The sequence below is a fragment of the Seriola dumerili genome, unplaced genomic scaffold, assembly GCF_002260705.1.
Source record: "Seriola dumerili isolate Sdu_G_001 unplaced genomic scaffold, Sdu_1.0 BDQW01000723.1, whole genome shotgun sequence".
Lineage (NCBI taxonomy): Eukaryota > Metazoa > Chordata > Actinopteri > Carangiformes > Carangidae > Seriola > Seriola dumerili.
In genome coordinates this window covers 401,457-423,401 of record NW_019174978.1, presented here as the reverse complement: position 1 = coordinate 423,401, position 21,945 = coordinate 401,457, and the positions used below count along the sequence as shown (strand labels likewise).

Genomic DNA, 21,945 nt, shown 5'->3' with positions numbered 1-21,945 from the left:
GAGGTGCGCTTGAGCTCTGGAGGTGACTCACGGCATTCTGATAAATCAATTATGTGGTCATGTTTCACTGCTGGGGGAGGAGAGCAAAACAAGGCATGTAAAAGGGACAACTCGTGCACGCGTGTGTGTGTGTGTGTGTGTGTGTGTGTGCTCCCCAACCATCCAGATGTTTCCCATATTTAACTCTCCCCTTGCCCTGCTGGATGTTGAGGAATCCATGAGCTTATGCAGAACATACCTCCATGTACCCCATACAGACTCTGGTCATATTGTGCAACAAAATAATTTTCATCACCAGAGTTCATTCCTTGTGCCACATGACACAGATGTAGTGCCTCTGTCAGTGTAGGAGGTACATGCCTGAGGGAAAGCTGTTTTTGGCTTCAGTATTTGGCTCCAGTATTGTCTGCCCGCCTGCATCTTTTCTTGCTTTTCTTTCTTTCCTTGTTTTCATTTCAGTAGTGTGAGAGCGATCAGTAAATTTATGTCAAAGTTTTGATAGCAATCAACAATGGATGAAAAGACACTGACTACAAAACCACAGATGTTTTAAAATGGACGAGGTTTTGAGCCCACTCCGATCCTTGTCAGGTGAAAGACAAAGCACCGACTGGTATCGAAACACTGACATTTAAATTCGTTTGTGGATTAGAGTCAGTGTGAGGCATAACTCTTCTTAGCGATGCTATTTAATGGTGTCCTTGCACCTACCTGTGTTCATTTAATTCTTCTCTTCCTATAACGATAATGTTAACATGAGCTGGGCGATAATTTAATATCATCATCTATCTATTTCAGTAGAATCCAATTTTGAGAATATGATTATATTATATTATTCTTATACAAAATTATGTGAAATATGATTTAATTAGTGGAACATAGTTCATTGCATTTCACTACAGATGTTCTGATACCACTTTTTCCTTCCTGATTCCGATACTTTAACATGTGTATTGGCCCATACCGAGTACATATCCGATACCATTGCATTAAAAAAAAAATCCAACACTTGTATAGTGCTAACGCTGTAAGGATGCGATGTGATTGTTTTCGTAGTTGTATGGCATGGCTCAGATTAAATATGACTGCCATAGAATTTTTCTTTTATCATCCAACTCTACATGTAACATCAGTTCATGATACTTGACATTAATCCCTGTCACATTACATTTAAAGTGAAGCCGTGTCTTCTGAACATTTGCTACTGTTGTCACAACTGACAATTATAGAGTAATAGTAAATAAGAGACCAATTAAAGCTGTAGCAGCTAAACCACAGAAATGATTTGCTGTTTTTTTTTGTTTTTTTTTAAAAGTCACATAGTCTTGCTTTGAGCATCCTCATTCTAAAATGTTTTGAGTATCAAACACCCTTGTAACCTCGAAACATGGCTGCCATCCTTCTTGAAACACAGCCACAATGGTTAGTTGAATTCTTGCTTGTTCCAGTGGATACTTTGTACGGCTGACAAAAACTATTACAATGCCCTTAGAAACTTCTCAAACCACTGCTTTATAGCATAAACCACATCTCTCTGTATTGTTTCAAAGAACCATTGTTATGCCAAAACGTGGCTAAATACGCTGCTTGTGGCAAAGCTCTGTAGCTTCACGGAGGGTAATAGTCAAACACAGAAGCCATGTATTGTGGCACGATGATAATTATTTGGAATAAACTGAGCGTACAGATAGACAGTGCATGGGTATTGTGAGAAAGTTTCTGTGAATGTCTTGATGATTTTTGTCCACCGTGAAAATGCACAATCCATAGTAACCCGGATAAATTCGAGACACGCCGCTTCTGGTCTCTCTGAAGGACGAAACTAAACTTTCTAACAGCCAGACTTTTAAACCAGAGGGAAACCAAAGAGACACAGTTAACCTCTCCCTTCCATCGCCTCTACAGACTTCTACTTTGACGGCTGTTCTCCTCCTCCACCCCTCTCTGCCACACGGAGTATCATAGCTGATAGTGACGTCTGCTCCTCTCTCTGAGCGACTCATACTCATTTGGTGTCTGTCTCTTTAGATCTTTCCTCCCTGGCTTTGTAGTCCCGCAGCCGCAGGCACGCCTCTTGAAGTGTTAGTGTGTGTCTGAATGCTGTCATTTCCCTCTCTGGACCATGTGTGTCTGACCTGTTGTTCAGTAGAGCTTACACACACGTGCACACACACACACACACACACACACACACACACTGTTGTCATACAGTGGACGATGAACCAAATCCTCCACATGTTTCCAGTTAGCCTGGAGGACAGAGGATTTAAACTGGGGACAGACAAGAAAGTTAACTGTAGCTTTTAAGTGTGTGTCTGTGTGTGTCGTCTGGATTTTCTCAGATTTAAGATTTCTGCTGTTGTCAACCCACACACACACCACACACACACACACACACACACACACACACACACACACACACACACACACACACACACACACACGCCAACATGATCTTCTGCCTATGTAATAACAGAAGAGGAAGAAGAGGATCTAGTTAACAGGGATTTTACTGTATATTACTAGACACTTAAAGACATGATGTGACCTTTGATGTACGGATGCACCTTAATTCTGCCTTTCTTCCCTCTTTCACTCTTTATCTGTCCTCCTCTTCCTCCTGTCACATGTTTTTTTTTTAATACACTCTCTCTCTCTCTCTGTCTCCCCCTTTTGCGTCCTCTCTACACTCCTGCCCAGCTGTCTGTGGGTTTGAGGTTTTCTGTCCAAAGGTTGGATGATGCCGGACCAAAAATCAGCTTTGAGCTACAGATCCACAGGTGACACACCCACCAACAGTCACGCATACTGCCTAACGTCCCACACTCACACACACACACACACACACACACACACACACACACACACACACACACACACGTACAAAGAGCTGTTTGTCTTTTCCCTGAGCCATGTAAATAAGTTCTGTGTCTGTCCTGATCATGTCAACGTCTGTGGTTTGATGAAACTAACCGCAGCGACAGAAGAAGACAGATGGCCGTGAGGAACTCCAGAGAGAAGACAAGCTCGACACAACACGTCCACTGTTTTGCTTCATTGTATTGATTTCGATACTGCACATCACTAGACACAGAAGCAGACAGTTAAATGTAGGCCAAGCTAGAGGAATCCCTCTTGGAGTCAGCTGAACATAAAAATACAGCTTTATCAAGAGCTTTTCTGAGCCTTTGGTTTCACTCATATTGTATCGCGGCCTCCGGTGCAATGTTTCCAAATAGACAGAGGATGTAGAGCTTAGCCAGCGAGGTGTATGTTTTCATTTTCACACCTTAGATTTTAAATAAACTCCCTGTGAATGTCTCCACAGCTCCAACAAAGATAACTCCAACAGCAACCCAGTCGCTTTGAATCTGTCCATCGTTGCCAAGGCCCAGCTCGATTTACGTGGGTAAGTCAAGCATCTTTGCGTGTGAGAGCACGGCGTCTTCACCAAGAAACAGTGACAAAAATTCTTTGTTGCCGTGTCTGCTCCCCGAAGATACAACTGATCTGGTTTCAGTCTAAACTTGTTGGTGTTTGAAGGATATTACTGCCCCTTTTGTAATGTTTGAATTTGTGAAGCGTGTTTATATACAGATGGAAAACAGCATGAAAACACATTGCTAGAAATAAATTTGAAGTAATCATGTGCACATGGGATTCTTATGAGCCATTGACATGTACATAGATGCCCATATACCCACTGAGACACGAACACGCATAAACACACTGACACTTCAAAGCTTGGAGCCTTGCATGGCGTTGTTTGGGTGTGGTCACTGGTACACACAAGCAGAGGGGGTCCCGGGATGACAGAAACGAGAACGTACAAGTTCCTGTGTTTGTACTGCCTCAGCTGTTTCCATCTAGAGTTTAAAATTCTGCATTTTATATTCTAAACCGCAGTTTTTAAAATACACAGCAGTGGGATTTATTCAACTCTGATTAGACTGTGCCCACCAATAGTAAGATCTGCATGCACTGCATGTCAATTGTATTCATATTTGCCTTTCAAACATTACACCAACCATTTGGGGCAGTATGGTGTCCTCAAACGAGGCAGGAAAATCTTCAAACTGGCATTTAAAGCTTCACTTGCATCTCTCACTATTACTGATATTATTGATATTTGAATAATATTAATTCTGACAGAGTTTATATGAACTTTTTAACAGTTCAAAATGTTTTTGTGTTTAATTTTTCTTTAAAAAGGTACTTATACTGCAGACATGGAATATTTGACCTTCCAATATGACAACAGGGCTGTTAAAGGATAGGGTCAGATTGTTTAAGTCAATCTTACAATTATATTCACAGAACATATGTACAGACAATGTGTTTAAAGAGTTTTTCTGTTCTGACCATGACGTGTTACCTTCCTAGTGTAACTCCAAAAAAAAAACATAATCTAGAGGCCATAATCTACAGTCCCTGTACTCCAAAGTTCAACTGGAGCTAATATGAGGCTTTAGTCATCTGAGATTTTGAAAAGGTGAAAAGGTGTTTTTGCAAAGCTATTGGCCTTTTGACGCAAACATATTCTGTGTTTGATTGCTGAGCCATGGTGGAGGGATACAGCCTGGTAGTCAGGTGTAGGTTTGTAACACAGGCGATAAGGCCGACCTCTGTCAACTAGAGAGTATCCCTCTGTCACAGCCAGAGGGAAATGACCAATAACAGCTGTCAACATTCATATGGACAGTGAGTATTATATTTGGATGGACTCGTAACCTATTAATGTGCACATGCATCAGTGTCACTGAGTTGTTTCTCCTCCCTCCAGGGTGTCTCATCCCTCTCAGGTGGTGCTGCCATTCCCACGCTGGGAACCTAAAGAGAAGCCTGTCAAAGAGGACGACGTGGGACCACAAGTAACACACATATATGAGGTAAATGGACACCTTTACATCGACGCACAGCTAAGTGTCTGAATCTCATGGGATGTTTTTGTCGTTGTTGGTCAAGAAAGTCCAGGTCTTTGCGTGGACTGTTAAGATGAAAAGAACAGAAAAATAGGTGTGGGAAGTTGTAAATTAGACCACAGCAAGAAGGGGGCTCTGTGAGGTGAAGTAAAGAGAACACACACACATACAAAGTAAAACCAGTAGCTCTATAAATAATTGGCCCCTGGCTGATCAAAGGTCTCCAGCTCAGGAGTAATTACTGCTGTGAAGGCAGGAAAAAGAGACATGAGGAGGGAAAAGAGAGAATGGAATAAGGAGCAAGGCGAGGCGAGAGGAGGAGGAGGAATGGGGAGTGGGGTTGTTCTTAAGACTGGACACAGTATAATGAGTAATGAGTGATAATCATTGAGGGGAAAAACAAGGTCAAACAGAGGTACAGACAAATGGTTAGATGGAAGGAGGATGGCAGACAGACTGGCAACAGTTTACAATAGGGGTGAGTATGTGTGCGTGCGTGTGTGTGTGTGTTGTACATTTTTGTTTTAAAGGGATGGCTGCTTCATTGAACTGGAGTGCAGCAGTGTCTGGCCTGTCCTGCAGCTGATAATGATTTTCATTTGTGGTACTTTTTCCAGTTGGCAGCTGCTTCTAGTTAGAGAGAACAGAGTTTTTTTTTTTTTTTTGCTCTCATAGAATTCCTGCCCCGCAGCACCAGGATCATGTCCTGTTTGGATGACTTGCTTCAGTGTTAATGACCATGTGTGTGTATGTGTGTGTGAGAGAGAGAAAATACAGGGTAAAAAAGAGGATTTATTGAATTGATGGTTCATTTAGGCTCATAATTCATTTATCCTCATTTAGATGTGGAATGATGAGCCAGGTGATGTTGTAGGTTTAGCTTGTCTTGCGTTTCAATCCCCAGTGACTGAAGGCTGCATTAGTATTATCTTCACTAAAACACAGGTGGCCTGTGTCTTCATTCCACAGTTAGGATAACCTGATTATAGCCTCAGTCACTTGAGACCTACTAATAAGACAGAAGAGACCACAATACTGACAACTTTCTTCTCCCTCCCTCTGTCTCCAGCTTCATAACTCTGGTCCCAGCAGTATTCGAGAGGCTGAGCTTCAGGTCGGCTGGCCTTCCCGTTTCCGTGACGAGAACCTGTTGTATGCCATGGAGATTCAAACTGACGGACCAATTAGCTGCCGGACGAACACCAGTCTCAACCCACTTGGCCTCCAGGTAACATGAAAACATGTGAACATATACAAAACCAAATAAATAATCATGAATATATTTCCTGTAGAGGGAGTGAATATGTTTCATAGTGTTTCTAACCACTAAATTGTCTTTCTCACTCACAAAAACTTGCATATTATTAAACCACAAGCCCTCCTGCAATATCAGACTTTTATTTATTACATTGCTAGCGGCTTATTTATCCATTGGTCCATCATTTATACCCGCTCATTTAAAACATAATTGTACCCAATGTTCTGGCTGTTCTCCATGTTCTTTGGCTGGTTGGCTCGAAACAAGGAGGCTGAGGAGTATTATGTTTATTAGTAGAAATTAGAGTTGGAAGAGTTTCCAATATCTATGATTTCATCTGTAGAGTAATTCAAAAAGAAAACATGCAGTTATTTCAAAAAGTGAGCAATCATGTCTGAATGTAAAATGCTGCAAGCTACAACCATCTATGAAAACAAAGTGAGTCAGATATACAACACATGGTGAGAGGTCAGAGTTTTTTTTTTTCTTAATTTTCTTCTTGATTTGCTCATTGCCAATATAAGTGTAAAATAAATTGTTGGCCAGACATAATAAAGCAATTTTGAGATGTCCCTGTGGGTTTTGGCAACTTGTGATAGCTGTTATTTTTGACACCTCACAGGCTAAATGATTATGCAGAAAAAAATAATTGATACTAAGAATAACCAATAGCTGCAACATGACTGACAAATCTTTATGAGTGACTATTGCAGAAACGAGCATGATCCCTCACCAGCTTCCCACCAGCCAACACTGCTAGTTGTGTTGTTAAAAATGGAGACACTGCTACTGGGAATTGATCCCAGCTCCCCCCTGAGGTGGCACGCCATTTTTTTTAGCCTCTGTGCCCCAGGGTTACACTGAATAAAACATTATTTTTACAGTAATAAATTTACAAACTTCAAACCACTGTCCAAAGCACCATTATTGTTATCTGTGGCCTGTTTGTGCAGCTCTGTCACTTGAGACTCACCGGCTGAAGTGACAGAGCTGCTGCCCACTGAGCTGCAGGAGGAAAAGCAGACAACTGTAGTTGCTATGCTCTGCTTCCAGAATTAGTAGAGAGGAAAAAGCAAGTCATGTCCCACACATCTCCTTTAATTTGAAATGTTTTATTACTGTTTAATGTCCATCAAGCTTAAAATATCTATCTTTTATAGGAGTGAATCATCTATCTCTCTATCTGTTGTGAGTGAGCGGTAACATGAAGAAATTTAGGTTGCATAAGATGCAATTAGGAAATATCTTCAAATCCTTCTTTCATCAAAACACTTTTTGATCAGATCACTAGCTGTCATTTGTTTCCACAGCTTCTGATTTTGTGTTATTTTACTACATCCCTTACAACATCTTTAAAATCTTACTTTACAAGCCTTCACTGTCTCCACGTTCACTATCTCCTCATTTGCAGTCTGGGCTGCATCAGAGCCCATGTGCAATACAGACGACACTAAAAAAACATCAGTATGTATTCACCAGGATGTTCTGACAAATAAGTGTCCTCAAAGGCCTAAACACATGCTGTTGAGGGAATGATTGAAATAACACCAAGGAATGTGAGCATTGGAACAAGTTAGTATTTTCCCATTTACAATATCTTATTGGTCAAATCTCTAAAAAGCTGATAAACTCCTTAAAGCTCAGATCTGATATCAATGTAAAAGCCTAACTGGCTAAAATACAAGAAACAGTTCTTGTAGACTGTCTACTCTAATATAATTCATAATAATAAATATGATAAATTAATCTATGAAGTGTAGATTCATCATTTTCAAAGTGTTCATAACTCTCTCTCTCCTTGTCTGTGTCAGATCTCTGCTCTCCAGGACACACCTGAATTATTGGGTTTCTTGAGGAACACCAGCGCTCCTCCTCACCGCCACAAACGAGCCGCCAGCAAAGCTCAGAATTATAGCGGTAAAACCTTGGTGAGCCGCACATATGTGTATATCGTCCTAAGAAAACAAACTCAACCGAATGTTCATTAGTGATTCACAGATGTTTGATGTTTTCCTTCTCTCTCTTCTGACTTTCTCCTCATGCAGAACTGCACTAATATCTCCTGTCTGAGGATCACGTGTGTGGTTGGCCGGTTGGATCGTGGGCAAAGCGCAGTGGTCAAGATCCGTTCAAGACTCTGGGCACATACTTTCCTGCAGGTCAATATCTTGAGCTATCATTTTGATTTTGATTTTTTTTTTGCTTTACTTCCTTCCTAGGTTTATCACTCTATTTTTAGAGTTTGTCCTTGTTTTTCTGTGATTTACTGTTGTGCAACGAAAATAGACGAACAAAGGTATAAAGTTGATTTCTGTTCCCTTGAAACAGCAGTGGAGAAAACAATTTCACAATAAGGCCCATTAAGTTCTGGAACTTTTGATCATGTTCAATTTACCATTTTGTCTGAGCATGTTACTGTCAATCATCGGTCCAGTTCAAACTGAACTACACTGAGTTGTACCTGACAAACCAACATAATAATTAGAATATGAGATGGGTTAAATGTCACCTTTTAAAAAATAATGTAATATGTGTCTTACAGCGGCGTAACGACCCATACGTTCTCAACTCTACTGTGTCCTTCATGGTCACAGCCATGCCGTACCGAATCCAACCCCCCACCCTGCCTCAACACAACACCTCGGTAAGATGGAGAATGGACACAGTGTGTGAGTTTTTCAGGCACTAAAGGCGAGAAAGGAAATGCATTAGCACTTATGAATACTTTTCTCCATCTGTCTGCGTTCTGCAGATGGGGACCCTGGTGTTGTGGGGGACTCCTGATGTATCGTTTGCTGTTCCACTCTGGGTCATCATCCTGGCCATTCTGCTGGGGCTGCTGGTGCTGGCCATGCTAACACTCGCCATGTGGAAGGTACACACACATACACACTCACGCACACATACACACACACATACACACATCATCTTCCTTCCTAAAGCATTCCTTGTGGTAGTTTAATTATCCAATCCTACACTAATGGGTTAATATGATTCCCATAGTGTGGTTTCTTTGACCGGGCGCGGCCACCAGCTGACGATGACATCTCCGACCAGGAGCAGCTGACATCTGAACAAACTGGGGACGCATAAGACGATGACATGACAGCTCCTGATTGGAGGACTGTGGTTTGGGAGGCATGTGCACCTTCTGAGTAACTTAAATCAGATCTGAGATCTGTTATAGTTGGACCCTACATTCCTTGGCTGGAGATCTTCTGCCTCTCTGTTAACGACACTGACTGAAAGTACAGACTGAAGACTGCAGCGCCAATCAGACTGGGACCAAAGAACGAGGTTCATACCAGAAGGAGTGGGACCAAAACACACTAAACAGGCTCAATCACACACACATGTCCATTGTTTATCCATTGTGATGAAGCACCAGAGCTGAAGACAGACTGGACTTTGTTGTGAAGACAATGCTTTAAATGTTTCTGCAACTGAACGTTTTCATGTGTCTGTGTAAGTGAGGCACAAAGAGACTTGACATCTATGCACAAGTGCTTATGTGAGAATGAGAGCGTTTGTTTGTGAGAGTGCGTGTGAAGGTGTATATGTGCAGGTACTGTACATATGCGCGTGTTTATTAGGTGCCTCTTATGTCATCCTATCGTTCAGTTATTGAATTCTTTCCCCACCTGATTTAATTTATCCTGGTTCTGTATACAGATTTATTACACATACACACACACACATAGGATGCAGCCACATGCATAAACACAAAGGCACAACGTTAATGTGTATATTTATGAATGTATGTGCAATATTTGGGTGTTGCGTGATACTGAAGCTTGTTTACACTGGCATTATTTTATTAGAGCTTAATGTTTCAATTGTTTATGTATATAAGTGATTAATTGGTATATTAGATATTAGTATTGCAAAAGCAACAGAGCAATTGTTTAGACTGATTTAAATCACCACATGACATCTTAAAAAAAGAATAAAGTGAGGAGACAAATAACAGATAAATAACTTATTACTGTCTTGCCTGTTATTTTGGATTTTTTTCTAACAGTTGATAAGACTTAAAAGGAGAAGCAGACTTGAAAAGATAACCAGTCCATATCAAAACTACATTGCAGACAGTCTGAGACTGTGTACATTACTGCACGGACTGGCATTTAACAGTGCATTTGATGTTGGCAGGCAGAACAAAGGGGTCGGGGCATCAACAGTACCCTGAATTTAAAACGTACTTTTAATGTGCCATCTTTGAGTCATCTTTGTTATTTGTATCAAGTGTGAAGTTTTATCGGAATAAAGTGTTGTTTGATTACTCATTCTCATTTTCAGTTTATTAGGTAACTGAACCTTACATTGCGCTCTCCAACATGAGCTCCCATTTTCATCTGTGCTACAGATACAGATACAGAACAGTAGCTTTTTGCCCAAACCAAGCAGTTAATTTTCCTATGTTTTATTAATACTAATAGCACATCATTCTTTTATACAGTGCAGGTTACACATACACTACCATACATGTTCTTGTGTAGTTTAATATGAATGAAAGTACAACACAAGAAAAATATAGATTATAGAGTTAGATGTCATATATCGCTAATAGTATCTAAAGCCACCTCTTTCCAAAATCTTTTCTGGTCAGTCCTGTCCAATACCATAATAGTTTCCAAGGCTGATGTGTCCTCCTCTGCGGAAGGACTCTTGCTCCCCCAGGTGGTGCAGTGTAGAAACAAATGAATGTGTTTGGAGGAGCAACACTGTAAAACCCTGTGCAGAACAGCAGCCTCTCGAGGCAATGACTTAAACAAACCTCTGTGGTGGTCAAAGTCATTTCAGAATATGTCAAAATAAGTTAAAACACAGCTGATACACACAATTCTGAATGTTGCTGAGCAGTGAGTTGGGGGTTAGCTTAAAACCGTTGATGATGACGGCAAATTCAATTAAGTATTATTATTTGTGTGGTGTTAAAATAACAGCATTGTTAAATTTTTTTTCTGAACTGAAGAATGTTTTCTGTATTTATAGCCAAAACCAAGTTTCCTTTTGGCAGCAATTTGTTCAGCTTGATACTTGATATTTAATTTCCTGTTCTTTATAACACTGTAGAAATTAACAGGGCCATCTATACCAGGCGCTATGTAGCTATAGTTTATTTCTCTCAAACGTCATTAGTGCAGCTGCAGGTTTGTAGCATTACAAGTCACCTACCCTATAGAAGACAACACAAGTCAACCGAGAGTTAGAGCTGTGGTAATATATGGTCTCTTAATCTATAAGGCATGACGGGAGATTGATGAGACATGATGGGATATCGATGGGGCATTTTGTGAAGCCACAAAATATTTAATATCAAGTTTTATGAAGTGTGTGTTTTCTGTTCTGAGACATAAACTTTCACTGGTTTCTCCAGTCATCTCTCCATTTCACTCTCTGTGTAGCAGCCCCAGACGATACACCACATGACCTTACAACATCACAAGTTCTTTGCTTTTGGACGATGTTAGATTCTTATGTTTCTCATACTCATACTGCACATCTAACTTAAATGTTCCTTATACAAAATATGTTCATATCTAGTTTTCTCAGCATTAACCCTTTAAAAAAGGAAACAGACCATTACAAAACTAATATGGGAGGACACATACACAGTGTTCGCATCAGCTTACTTAACAGTACAATGCAGTATAATGCATGCCCTCTATCCACCACTAAAGCAAGAATGTACACTTTCAAACATAATATGTGTACAGTGTATCAGATCCATGGAGGTAGCTCAAATTTATAGTCAGCTTGTGCATTAATATTTTGTTTATAAAGGTGTACAAACAGTCAGTGGAGGTCAAATTGGAGCAGTGCACACCATAGAAATGTAAATCAGACTGCTGCTGGCTGAGATTAGATTAGTCTTTGATATTTCCATTATTTGCCTGAATGAAAACATGGTTTGTCATCTATGAGGTATTTTCATTCTCTATTAGCTGTACAGGTAGAAAACCTGATCATTTTGAAACACAAAGCAAATGAATTACATGTAATCTTGTCCTCTCTTTAAGTGAAAGCCCGTGTGCATGTTGCCAACACAATCTGAGGCACAATGGGCAGCCTCACTAAACGCCTGTAGGGCACACTTCACATGAAAAAATATTGTGAATGATTGAAGCAGCTCAACAATATCTAAAAATGATGTTGCTCATAGGAAATATTGTTTTGATGATTTCTGAACACTGAGCCTCTTACCATCAGCAGGGAAGCGTTTGATCTTTCAGACCTACCTCTAGGCCGTAATCGACAAAACTACAAAAGGAAAAACATCATTGATTATTTTTGCAGAAATTAGAAATTCTGCGTAGACTCTCTCCAAATAGTCCCCGGTTCAATCTTGTCAAGGCTGATGTTTATTGTTGGAAATATCAAATCAGGAGAGTGGAAGGGAAGCTATTATCAGGCACATCTCCAGTGGAGGCATTCACTGTATCACAGTCACACAGCTGGAAAACCACATTTTCAAAGTATTGCCAAAGCTCCCTCTCCCTGTCACTCTCTTTCTGTCTCTCTCGTACACACACACACTGAAGCCTGAATCTTGTAGGAAGGAAAACATAAAAAAGAGACATACTGCGTTTTTTCTTTAGACTCTTTATTTCTTTGAATATATTTGATCAAATGTAAAATCAAACATTTGAAGTAAAGATTTAACAGTTTCTGACTAGCAAATCTCAACACCATCAAAATAAGGGAACATTATTGATACTTACTACATACTGTACGTAGGACATACTGTATCTTAGCTGAGATTTATCCAACAAACAGACCCGAATTACAAAATTTTTTTTTTCTTTTTTAAGTCTTATTTCTCCCATAATTTCCTGGATTTTTGAGCTAGTGCAAAAGAAAATATATTAGGTGAAGCAATATCCTGTATTTCTGTCAAATAAATGATGATGTAGTCTTGAAACTTCACTTCAAAGGTCTGTATATGGGGATCAGTGTTTATCCTCTCCACTGGCGACAAGATCATACCAACATTATAATGGAAGACTTTGGCTATTTACAAATCACTGAGATGTACTGTTAGTGTACAATTCCTCTCAGACATGCTGTACATTACTGATGTGTATTAGTCAAACTAAAACACCCCACCCCCATATGTCAAAGTGCAAATCCACAGATCACCACAAGGTGGTGCTTATACACCATATTCAACATTATTTAGAAACGCTCTGAAAATTACATATTTGAATGGGTCTAGTTCAGAAAAGGGGTATAATGTTATTAAGCCTCTCCAACAGGCTGATATGAGGGTCTAACTTCAAGCCCCTAGACGTCTGTGGTCCACCCACACAGATGTTTTCACTGATGTTGCCTGGTTAGATCTCCGCTCAGCAATGTATGGGGCATATGCTGACTGTGCTTGACTGCTGCTGCTCCTTTTCAGGGCGGAACAATGTCCAGCTTTATTATACTTATTGAGTTGTTGTTTAATTTACAGCATATCTCCTGCCAGCATCAACCTGAGCAGAGATCTTACTGGCAAGAATAACTGTGAGGGTGTGCAAGGACTGTAAATGATACGACAGGCAATATTCAATATATTTGTCATTGTCAATAAATCGCATTAAAAGACTAAAACCAACAATGAACTGATTAAGCTAACATGTATTAACAGGTAGAAGTCTGATCCACCAAAATTCTTTGCCTCGATCTTTGCTGTTATCCAAAACACATGAATATGGCTTATGTAGTTTATTTTCAGTCAGTTACTCATAATGCTGTAATGTATCACTCCACAGCTAAAATAGTCCCCAACTAATGCATTATTTGTTCCTGTTTGAATAATGTTTGCTAAAAACTATAGTGCTATCACATATTTGCAGCTTTTAAATATTTGTGTTTTCAGTAGGGATGAATGGGCTTGGAGCTGGGCGCCACAGAGAGGGTAAGGAAGTCAGCAGTTTGACTAATGCATCGTTGGTTTTGGTCTTTTCGTGGGATTTATTGACAACAAGAAAAATGCAGAGTAACACCAGCCGTTTCCTTTAAGCATCAATCCAACATTTTATAGATTTGTCCGTGTCATGGTGTCATTTCAGGTCTGTATTTGAAAAATAACAATTCCTTTAAGGAAAGTACAAACACGGGCCAGGCTCACAGAGAGAAGAATGGCTACAAAGACAAACTGATGAAACAGTAGCTCTACTTTGTAACAGTGAGGAATATAAGACCACATCTTTTTGGAGGAGAACAGTCACTGGGCAGTGTTTAGCCTGAGCAGTCAAACACACATAGACAGAGAACAGTCTGGTTACTGGGTTTACAACAAAACACCTTTCAGGAGCTCTAAAAGGTTAATGGCTATTATGATAAACTGCAGTTCATATTCACACATACTGTATGTTACAGTGTGCAAGTCAAATTCAATTCTGAGGAGGCCAAATTATGCAGATGTTCCCAAAGAACTGTAGCACATTCATGAACATTAGATCAATACCTGAACTGACAATAAACAATAGCAGAACCACTTGATATTGGTGAGTTAATGGAATGATTGAAGAAGGAGGCGCTGTGGCACATACAGTACATAGGCTACATAAGGGTTAGAATATCTATACACACAACTGTACACTTTCTGGGATACAATTTGCTGTACATGATCGACACTAGCTGGCTAGTTAACTCTACAACTCTCTCTTTCTTTTTCTGAATAGTAGCTCTATCATTCATCAAAAATAAAGTTGAGATAGTTTGCCCGATGTGTGTTTACATTCCCTGTCCCGGTATATATTGTTTTTTTTCTCATGGATAAACCTGTAGGACATTATATGATGAGAAACAGTCAGTTTATTATTCCCGTTATATCTAATAGTTGAGGAACAGGGGCACCACCACCACCGCCACCAACACCACAATCCTGCTGGATGCTTCATCAAAGTGCTGCTGCTCAGAACATACACATGTGACTGTGGACAAGCACAGACCTACACACATACACACATACACACCACACATACATACAGACACATACTGTTCCTGAGTATGAACTGTAGGGTTTTTATTTTGGCTCTACTCTAAGAAACAAATCTACTAACAGAAAGAAAGCTGTTTTACTCAAAACAGCAGTACTCTGATATACCAGGTATGGACTTAACAAAGGCATACCATCATTGAGGAAAATAGGTTTTAACGGTAAAACCCTAAAAACCATGTGCTGCTGTGAACCAGGTATGTATATATCTAAGGCCATAGTTTCTGTAAAGAAAGCGACAGGATACATCAGTAGAATGGGAAGTTAACATTTTTCCATCAATAAGTAATTATTATGTCATGTTGTTGATTTTTTTTTCTTTTTATATTATGGTGTGTTTGCATTTAAAGTTGCTCTTCTATATTGACAGTGGGTCAGATGGCACTGTGTAACGTGAAAGGGGACGCTCGTGGTGATGAATCCATAGAAAATTATTAGCGAACTCAACAGTTCCTCTTTTTTTATCATCTTTCATCTTTTCATTGTTTTGGTTTTATGGCCCACAACTTTTACTCTTTTGGCTCACACTCATCAACCAAATTTCTAGCTGCAGCAGGAAGTTGTTTTCAGTAAAGAAGCTCTAAAAGTAATGGAGAATTGTGTAACTTCAGAGCCAGATGTTTCCTTCAGAGCAGAAACAGAGCTAAAAGTAGGATGAGCTGGACTTTGATTCATCAGGCTGCCTGAAACATGACTCCAGATGAATGCAAATGTTGCTCTGTGTCTGCTGGATGTGTCATTACGCAATTGTTGGCTAACAAATTTGCCATATCAAATTTAAAAGGTATATATATATATGTATATATATCTCAATGTTATGTTTACCATTTGCTGTGCTGCCCCCAAGTGGCCAAAAAAACAATTAATTACAGTAGCTATATTGCAGTATGCGGGCTGAGTCCATACAAAGATTAGCTAAAAACCCATCCAGAGGTATTAGACCAAAATATTTTTTCCCTTTTTGTACATATTTGAAATGCTGCAGATAGCAGCCAGGGTAAAAGACAAAACTCATGCTATCCTTGAAAGGAATTACCAGACTTTGCTAACAAGCTATCAATGTAAAGTTGACTGAGGAACTTCATCAGAGAAATGCACCCATGTGCAACTGCTGTCACCCACATATTGCAAAAGCATTGGTATGAAATTCTCAGCATATACTCGTCACTGGTGCAGGAAACGACACACACATGACGTCATGAGTCAGTACTGAGGACAAATTCAGTGGTTTACATTCAGGCCTTTTCACTTTTTTTATATTTGCAGGCTGCACAGACAACTGAGCTCACAGCTACCAGCCACACACACACCTGACACACACAAAACCAACACACAGGCACATACATGTGGAGACAAAGTGGCACAACCCAACAGTGGTAGCACACATCTGTTATGGTATGAAAAAGAAAACTAAATTAATAACAGAAAACTCAAAATCCTCATCGGACACACAAGGCAGGGTAAATCACAGCCGTGATGATTGAGCATTGTTATTGAAATTAACAGCAAAGCAAATTAACAGCGAAACAAACAAAGGGTCAAAATATGGGCACCCACTTTCCACATGCTGACATCGGGGTCTGTGCTTGTTCATGTGATAAGAGGAATGGTTGACTGCTCTGCATTCAACAGGTTCAAGCCACATGACAAAAGAGATCAAATGTCAAAGTGAAACGTCTCTCAGGTGACTGACTGCCATTCATACTCAACATTCACGCTGCATTCATTTTTGCTTTCAGCATTGATTGCACTGATCTCATGTGTGATACCACTTATGAAGGTGCTCTACTGTACTTCATCGTAGATATCAGACTTAAGTGAAAGAAAAGAAAACATGTAAATACTGTGTAAACTCAGTCTATATTACAGTAGTCTGGATAGAGAGAAAAGAGAGGGGATAAACACAAAGCAAACCACTGGTATTTAAAATTCCTTAAAGTTCTCTCAACAGTCTACTCTTTTGTTCAAGCACCTTTCACTCCCGGTACTGGAGTGGCCCTCTATGCTGATTTTAACCTCCTGAGGGACAAAAGAGGGTTTGGGCAGAGTCAGAGGAGGTTCCTCCTCAGCTCTCTCAGTCTGGTCTCTCTCCGGAGCTGACCAGCGTCTCTTCCGGACTGAGGGTCTCTCTGGATCACCACATTGTATTTTGTTAAGCACAGGCATGTCTGTTTTCACTGATTCCTGTCTTACTTCTCCAGTTCCCAAGACTGTCAACATTGGTCCAGCTCCATAGATCCCCTCCGCTGGTCCTGGAAGTAGTCCCAGTCCTGGTGGTAGCTCTAGTCCTGGTCCTGGTCCAGTCACCTGCTCCCTCTCCAGCCTGTCTGCACTGGAAGCCTTCATTAGGAGGCCACTGTTACTGCCTGCAGCATTTGGACTCATACTGTTTCTTACAGCGGCATCCACATTGTGACAGGAGTCAGAGAGGTGACTCGTCTTCAGCTTAGTCCCCAAAGCCTGGCTGTCTGTTACCGAACTACTCCTCAAGCCGCGGAGGGTCAGCGACACACACACATCGCCCACACACAGCTTAGCGCAGGACAGCTCAAACAGCTGGGTGGTCCGGTCTGGGCAGCAGGACGACCAGCCCTGACCAAATACAAAGAAGGGGTACTCCACCAGCACCTCTACACACACCTGCATAGGAGCACGTGCACAACAAACAGAGTTAGCTCACGGTAAAACACAGGACGTACAAAAAGAACAGAACTTTTCAAAGCTACTATGTGAAGGATTTTAAAGGGATTATAGCGTCTTGCAAATTATTCTGTTTTTGTATGTAGAATAATTTGATTTTGTCCCTTTTTGCAGAGGAAATTTGAACATGTCACAGTAAGAAAAGCCTGGGTGTAAATAATAAAATAATGGTGCCTTAATTCTATTTAGCTACTCAAGTTTTAGGATCCTGGTCTGTGCATGCTGCCTCACTGTCAGACTGTCATGATTTAGTGGGACACTTGAATAGAACAGACTACTATGTTGAAAACCAGTGAAGTCTAAAGCGGAGACTGTTATATTTTAAAGCTTTTTAAATTTTTAGCTCATCACAGATCAGAGCAGCACTGACAAGTTCACATTTCTGTAAACTGCAGAATGTCACACTTAGTACATATCTTGGTCAAAATTCTTAAATAACCAAATTGAAGAGATTATGTATTTATGTTAAATCATTAATATAACTGAATACTCAATAATCCAGTATCAGTCAGGCTCTCACAGTGGACATTAGCAGTAGGTTGAAAAAAAATCATTTGAAGTAAGAAGGGTGTTTTCGTTTGTCCTACTTCTGCATTAGTGATGGAGTTTGAAAATGTTTTTGCTGCTAAAGGCATTTTGTGAGTGAGAGATGTTCACCTCTGTTTGTAACTGGTCGATTTTAGAGTAAATTTTTTCATCAATTTCACCATCGTTTGGAAAAATTATATAATTCTGCTGCCTATTTATTTACTCTATGAGCACTGCTGTCTGCCACAGAGGTTTTTCTTCCACTACTACCACTAGGGGGCGCCAAATACTTGAGATTTCAAATTCTACACAGAATGACCTTAAAAGTTAAACTCATGATTAATCATACAACAGAGATGAATCTGGAATATCTCACCTGTGCTTTGAGCTCTCCCACAGAAAACTGTATGACCACAGCATTGGGAGTTTGCCCACTGTCAATACGCTCAACAGTACTGGAGTCAATCTTCAGCTCACTGCTAATCTCAGCGCTCTGGATGAAGTCCTCTGTCTTGAGGTCCTCCACACGCTTCAGCTCCCCATCAGCCAGCTGGATGATAGAGCCTCGCATGAAGAACGGAGGAAGTGCCACAGGGGAAGAGGAGGAGGAAATGGAGGGGGAGGCTTGGATGGAAACAGGGGCTGGGGCTGGGACAGGAGCAGGAGTTGGGGAGGGAGCTGCCACCACTGCAGGAGCCGGGTTTGGGGGCAGGACCGGCAGCACTGGAGCCTGTGCGACAGCAGGGGGTGGTTGATTCCCATCTGGCCCGAGCGCCTCACACTTGGACAGGGCTGTGGCCAGATAGGCATGTGGCATGGCGGTGGATATTTGAGGGGTAGTGGTAGCAGTCAGGGCGCTGACAGTACGACTAACCTCTATTTCTGTGCCGTTATTGGCACTGCTGACTGGGATGAGGAGGGACTGGCCACTTGGGATGACCAGATGCTGGGGCAGTGCTGCGTGGTAGCTGACAGCATGCTGATTCGCACTGGTGATGTAACCAATGATAGGCGGCTGTGTGGAGGAATAGAGACTTGGTGGCAGCTCCTCAGGGGGTAGAGTGGTCTGGATGACTGTATGAGGAGCAACAGACTTCACCACCTCTGAGGAGGAGAGGGAGGTGAAAGAAGAAGATCTGGACACTGGTTTCCCCAAGCAGATGCCTCCTTTCTCAGTCTGGACTAAGGAGATCTTATTTGAGCCAGCTTCATGTTCAGCTCCATGGTTAGGATGGGCCACCAGCACCAAGGAGGTCTGGAGTCCTGCAGGATTTTGGCCATAGTCTGCAGGCAGGAGTATATGTCTGGCCTCATAGCTCTGGACCTGCTGATGGTTTGCTGCCTGACTGTGGGCTTTTGCCTGTTTGACAACCTCCAATTCCCCGTTAAGTACACTCTTAGCATGCCCTTCTGGTTTCTTTCCAACTGAACCATCCGCATACTGAACCACCAGCTGGGAGGGAGCAAGGGTAAGTGTTTGAGGGAGGACGGCTGTGTGTGGGTGGAGCTGGAGGTGCGCCGTGGGTGAGGTGACAGAGTTTCCGCTGACAGTCAGAGGTGTTCTGCTGTCCAGGTGGATGTACTGGCTGGTGACTTGGGGAGAGCTTGGTAGCGACACAGGTGCCAGTTCTGTCGGGGAGAGGCCTATTTGAAACTGCTGCTCCCCTTTGGTGTTGGGGGAGATCAGGGCAGTGGTGTAACCATCCAGCTGCGGACGCTGTCCTACTATGTTAGTGCTATTAGGCACAGAGCTAGCGTTTGTTGAGATGATGTGAGAGGAGATGTAGCCGGCATAGGGCCCAGAACTGATGAACTGAACGTTGGGTCCCAGCTGAGCAAACTGGATAGTCCCGGCCTGCTGGGGAAGGGCTGTGGGGTAAACTGCAGGTAGAGAGGCCAGGGGCACTGCAGACAGAGGAGTGGACGAGGAAGGAACAGAGGTGGAAGGAGAGGAGGAGGAAGTAGAGGAGATGGGACATCTTGGGCTCTCTGCATCCCTAGATTTGCATCGCTCACTGGCTACACTTGCCAGCCACGCTAAGTTCTCTGTGTGGGGACTATCATTTACCACAGCGGCTGGTGGCGTAGCAGCGGCTACTACCACTGGCCTCTGCTCCAGAGCGAGGATCTCACGCTTCTTAGGAGGCAGGCATCCATTACTCCGCTCCTGGTTGGATTTCATTATGCCAGCGTGGTTTTAATATTTCCCAGTACAACGTCTAAGCTCCTCTGAGGTCGCTTTCTCGCTCTCTCACCTCCACTCAGTGGTTATGTGCAGGGGCTGGCCTCTCTGTGCACTGTGTGGCTCTGACTCTCTTGGTTTTCACTGGTACACAGCTCCAGGTCTCAGACCAGAGAAGACGGAGTCACTCCAGCTCAGAAAATGAGCTCCATAGACTTCATGAGGAATCATCTCTGACCGATCCACCTCTTCCACGATGTCGGCAGTAATCTGGTGGCAGAGAGAAGCTCAAATCAGACACTCAGGTAATGTGCAATTAAATTAAAAGGTCCTAATGATATGCTTACAGATTTTAAAGCCCTCTTCTGCATTTGTGCTATATAAATGAAATTGACTTAACTTGACTTGGCTTAAAATTCAATTCAATCTCATTAGTCTAATTGCAATGCAGAACTAGCTCAGTAAGCACAGCCTGTGTTTATGAACCATATTCACAACATTTTCCTGCAGGGTTACAAATGCAAAACAGCAAACACCTAAATACTTCACTCTTTAAAATGTATCTGCTTTCATGCTATACTTTGCTTTGCCACAAGGTGGTACCTGGTGTAACCACTGCATCTGATCTGTGTTTTTCTAATACACTTGAACACAACATGCAGGCCATTCGCTGTACATGTCTCTCCAAGACCAACTACTAAAGATGACTCCGGAGGATCTACACGGGCTTATCTGTCAAAGCTCAAGCAGCCTTCCCATTAGTAATGACGTATGACACACAGAAAAGTAGAGTACAGTGTTGTGTGTCATCATTTACATAATGTGGAAGAGGCTCTTTCATGTTTTCAACGCCAGGCAGGAGTTTCCTGAGATGCCCTGTTTGTGTGTCTGAGTGTGTGTGTGTGTGTGTGTGTGTGTGTGTGTGTGTGTGTGTGTGTGTGTGTGTGTGTGTGTGTGTGTGTGTGTGTGAGTACTCATGTGTACAAGGTGAGTGTATGTGCATTGCTGTTGGCTGTTATCTTGCTCCAGGCTCTAGGGTAAGAAAGCAGTGCAGAGTGAAAGGATAACAGCACAGAGTAACAGCCTCAGAGGAGCCTGTGCTTTTGTCTTTGTTTTAACACTCCCAGGCCTTGTGTTGAGTCAGTGGGGCTACTGTAAATATAACATCCACCTCCAGACAGGAACTCTGGGTCAGTGGGCACATCAGAAAAATGAAGTGAAAACAATATGGCTTGAAACTTCATTATGGAACATTCTGCAAGAGTCGTAACTGGGCCTTTGTTGCGATCACTAAAGTGCTTGAAAATATTTTAACAATGGGTTTCCGCTGTACCCCGTTTGAGTGGTGTTTCAAAGTGGACAA

General features: G+C 41.7%; 2 protein-coding genes across 2 annotated transcripts in view; one reads left to right on the top strand and one right to left on the bottom strand.

Annotated features, from left to right (window-relative positions):
- The window catches only part of itga8 (integrin subunit alpha 8), a 39,365-nt gene extending 28,932 nt beyond the window's left edge, over positions 1–10,433 (top strand). The window contains exons 22-30 of the mRNA XM_022765654.1: positions 2,701–2,780; positions 3,329–3,409; positions 4,784–4,889; positions 5,992–6,150; positions 7,992–8,108; positions 8,226–8,339; positions 8,723–8,824; positions 8,933–9,055; positions 9,184–10,433. Coding sequence (XP_022621375.1) covers positions 2,701–2,780; positions 3,329–3,409; positions 4,784–4,889; positions 5,992–6,150; positions 7,992–8,108; positions 8,226–8,339; positions 8,723–8,824; positions 8,933–9,055; positions 9,184–9,273 — 972 coding nt within the window. The 3' untranslated portion in view covers positions 9,274–10,433. The remainder of the gene's footprint in view (positions 1–2,700; positions 2,781–3,328; positions 3,410–4,783; positions 4,890–5,991; positions 6,151–7,991; positions 8,109–8,225; positions 8,340–8,722; positions 8,825–8,932; positions 9,056–9,183) is intronic.
- A 5,058-nt stretch (positions 10,434–15,491) lies between these two features.
- LOC111236821 (ataxin-1-like) lies at positions 15,492–20,582 on the bottom strand. Its single transcript, XM_022765685.1, has 2 exons — positions 18,777–20,582; positions 15,492–17,812 (listed from the first exon to the last, which is right to left on the bottom strand). The coding sequence occupies exons 1-2, from the start codon at positions 20,580–20,582 to the stop codon at positions 17,117–17,119; spliced, it is 2,502 nt and encodes an 833-aa protein (XP_022621406.1). The 3' UTR covers positions 15,492–17,116.
- Positions 20,583–21,945: the final 1,363 nt, after the last annotated feature.

Coding starts and splice junctions, on each gene's coding strand:
- LOC111236821 (XM_022765685.1), bottom strand. CDS start 20,582: ATGAAATCCAACCAGGAGCGGAGTAATGGATGCCTGCCTCCTAAGAAG. Junction 17,813..18,776: donor TGGGAGAGCTCAAAGCACAG/GTGAGATATTCC, acceptor GCTCCTATGCAG/GTGTGTGTAGAGGTGCTGGT.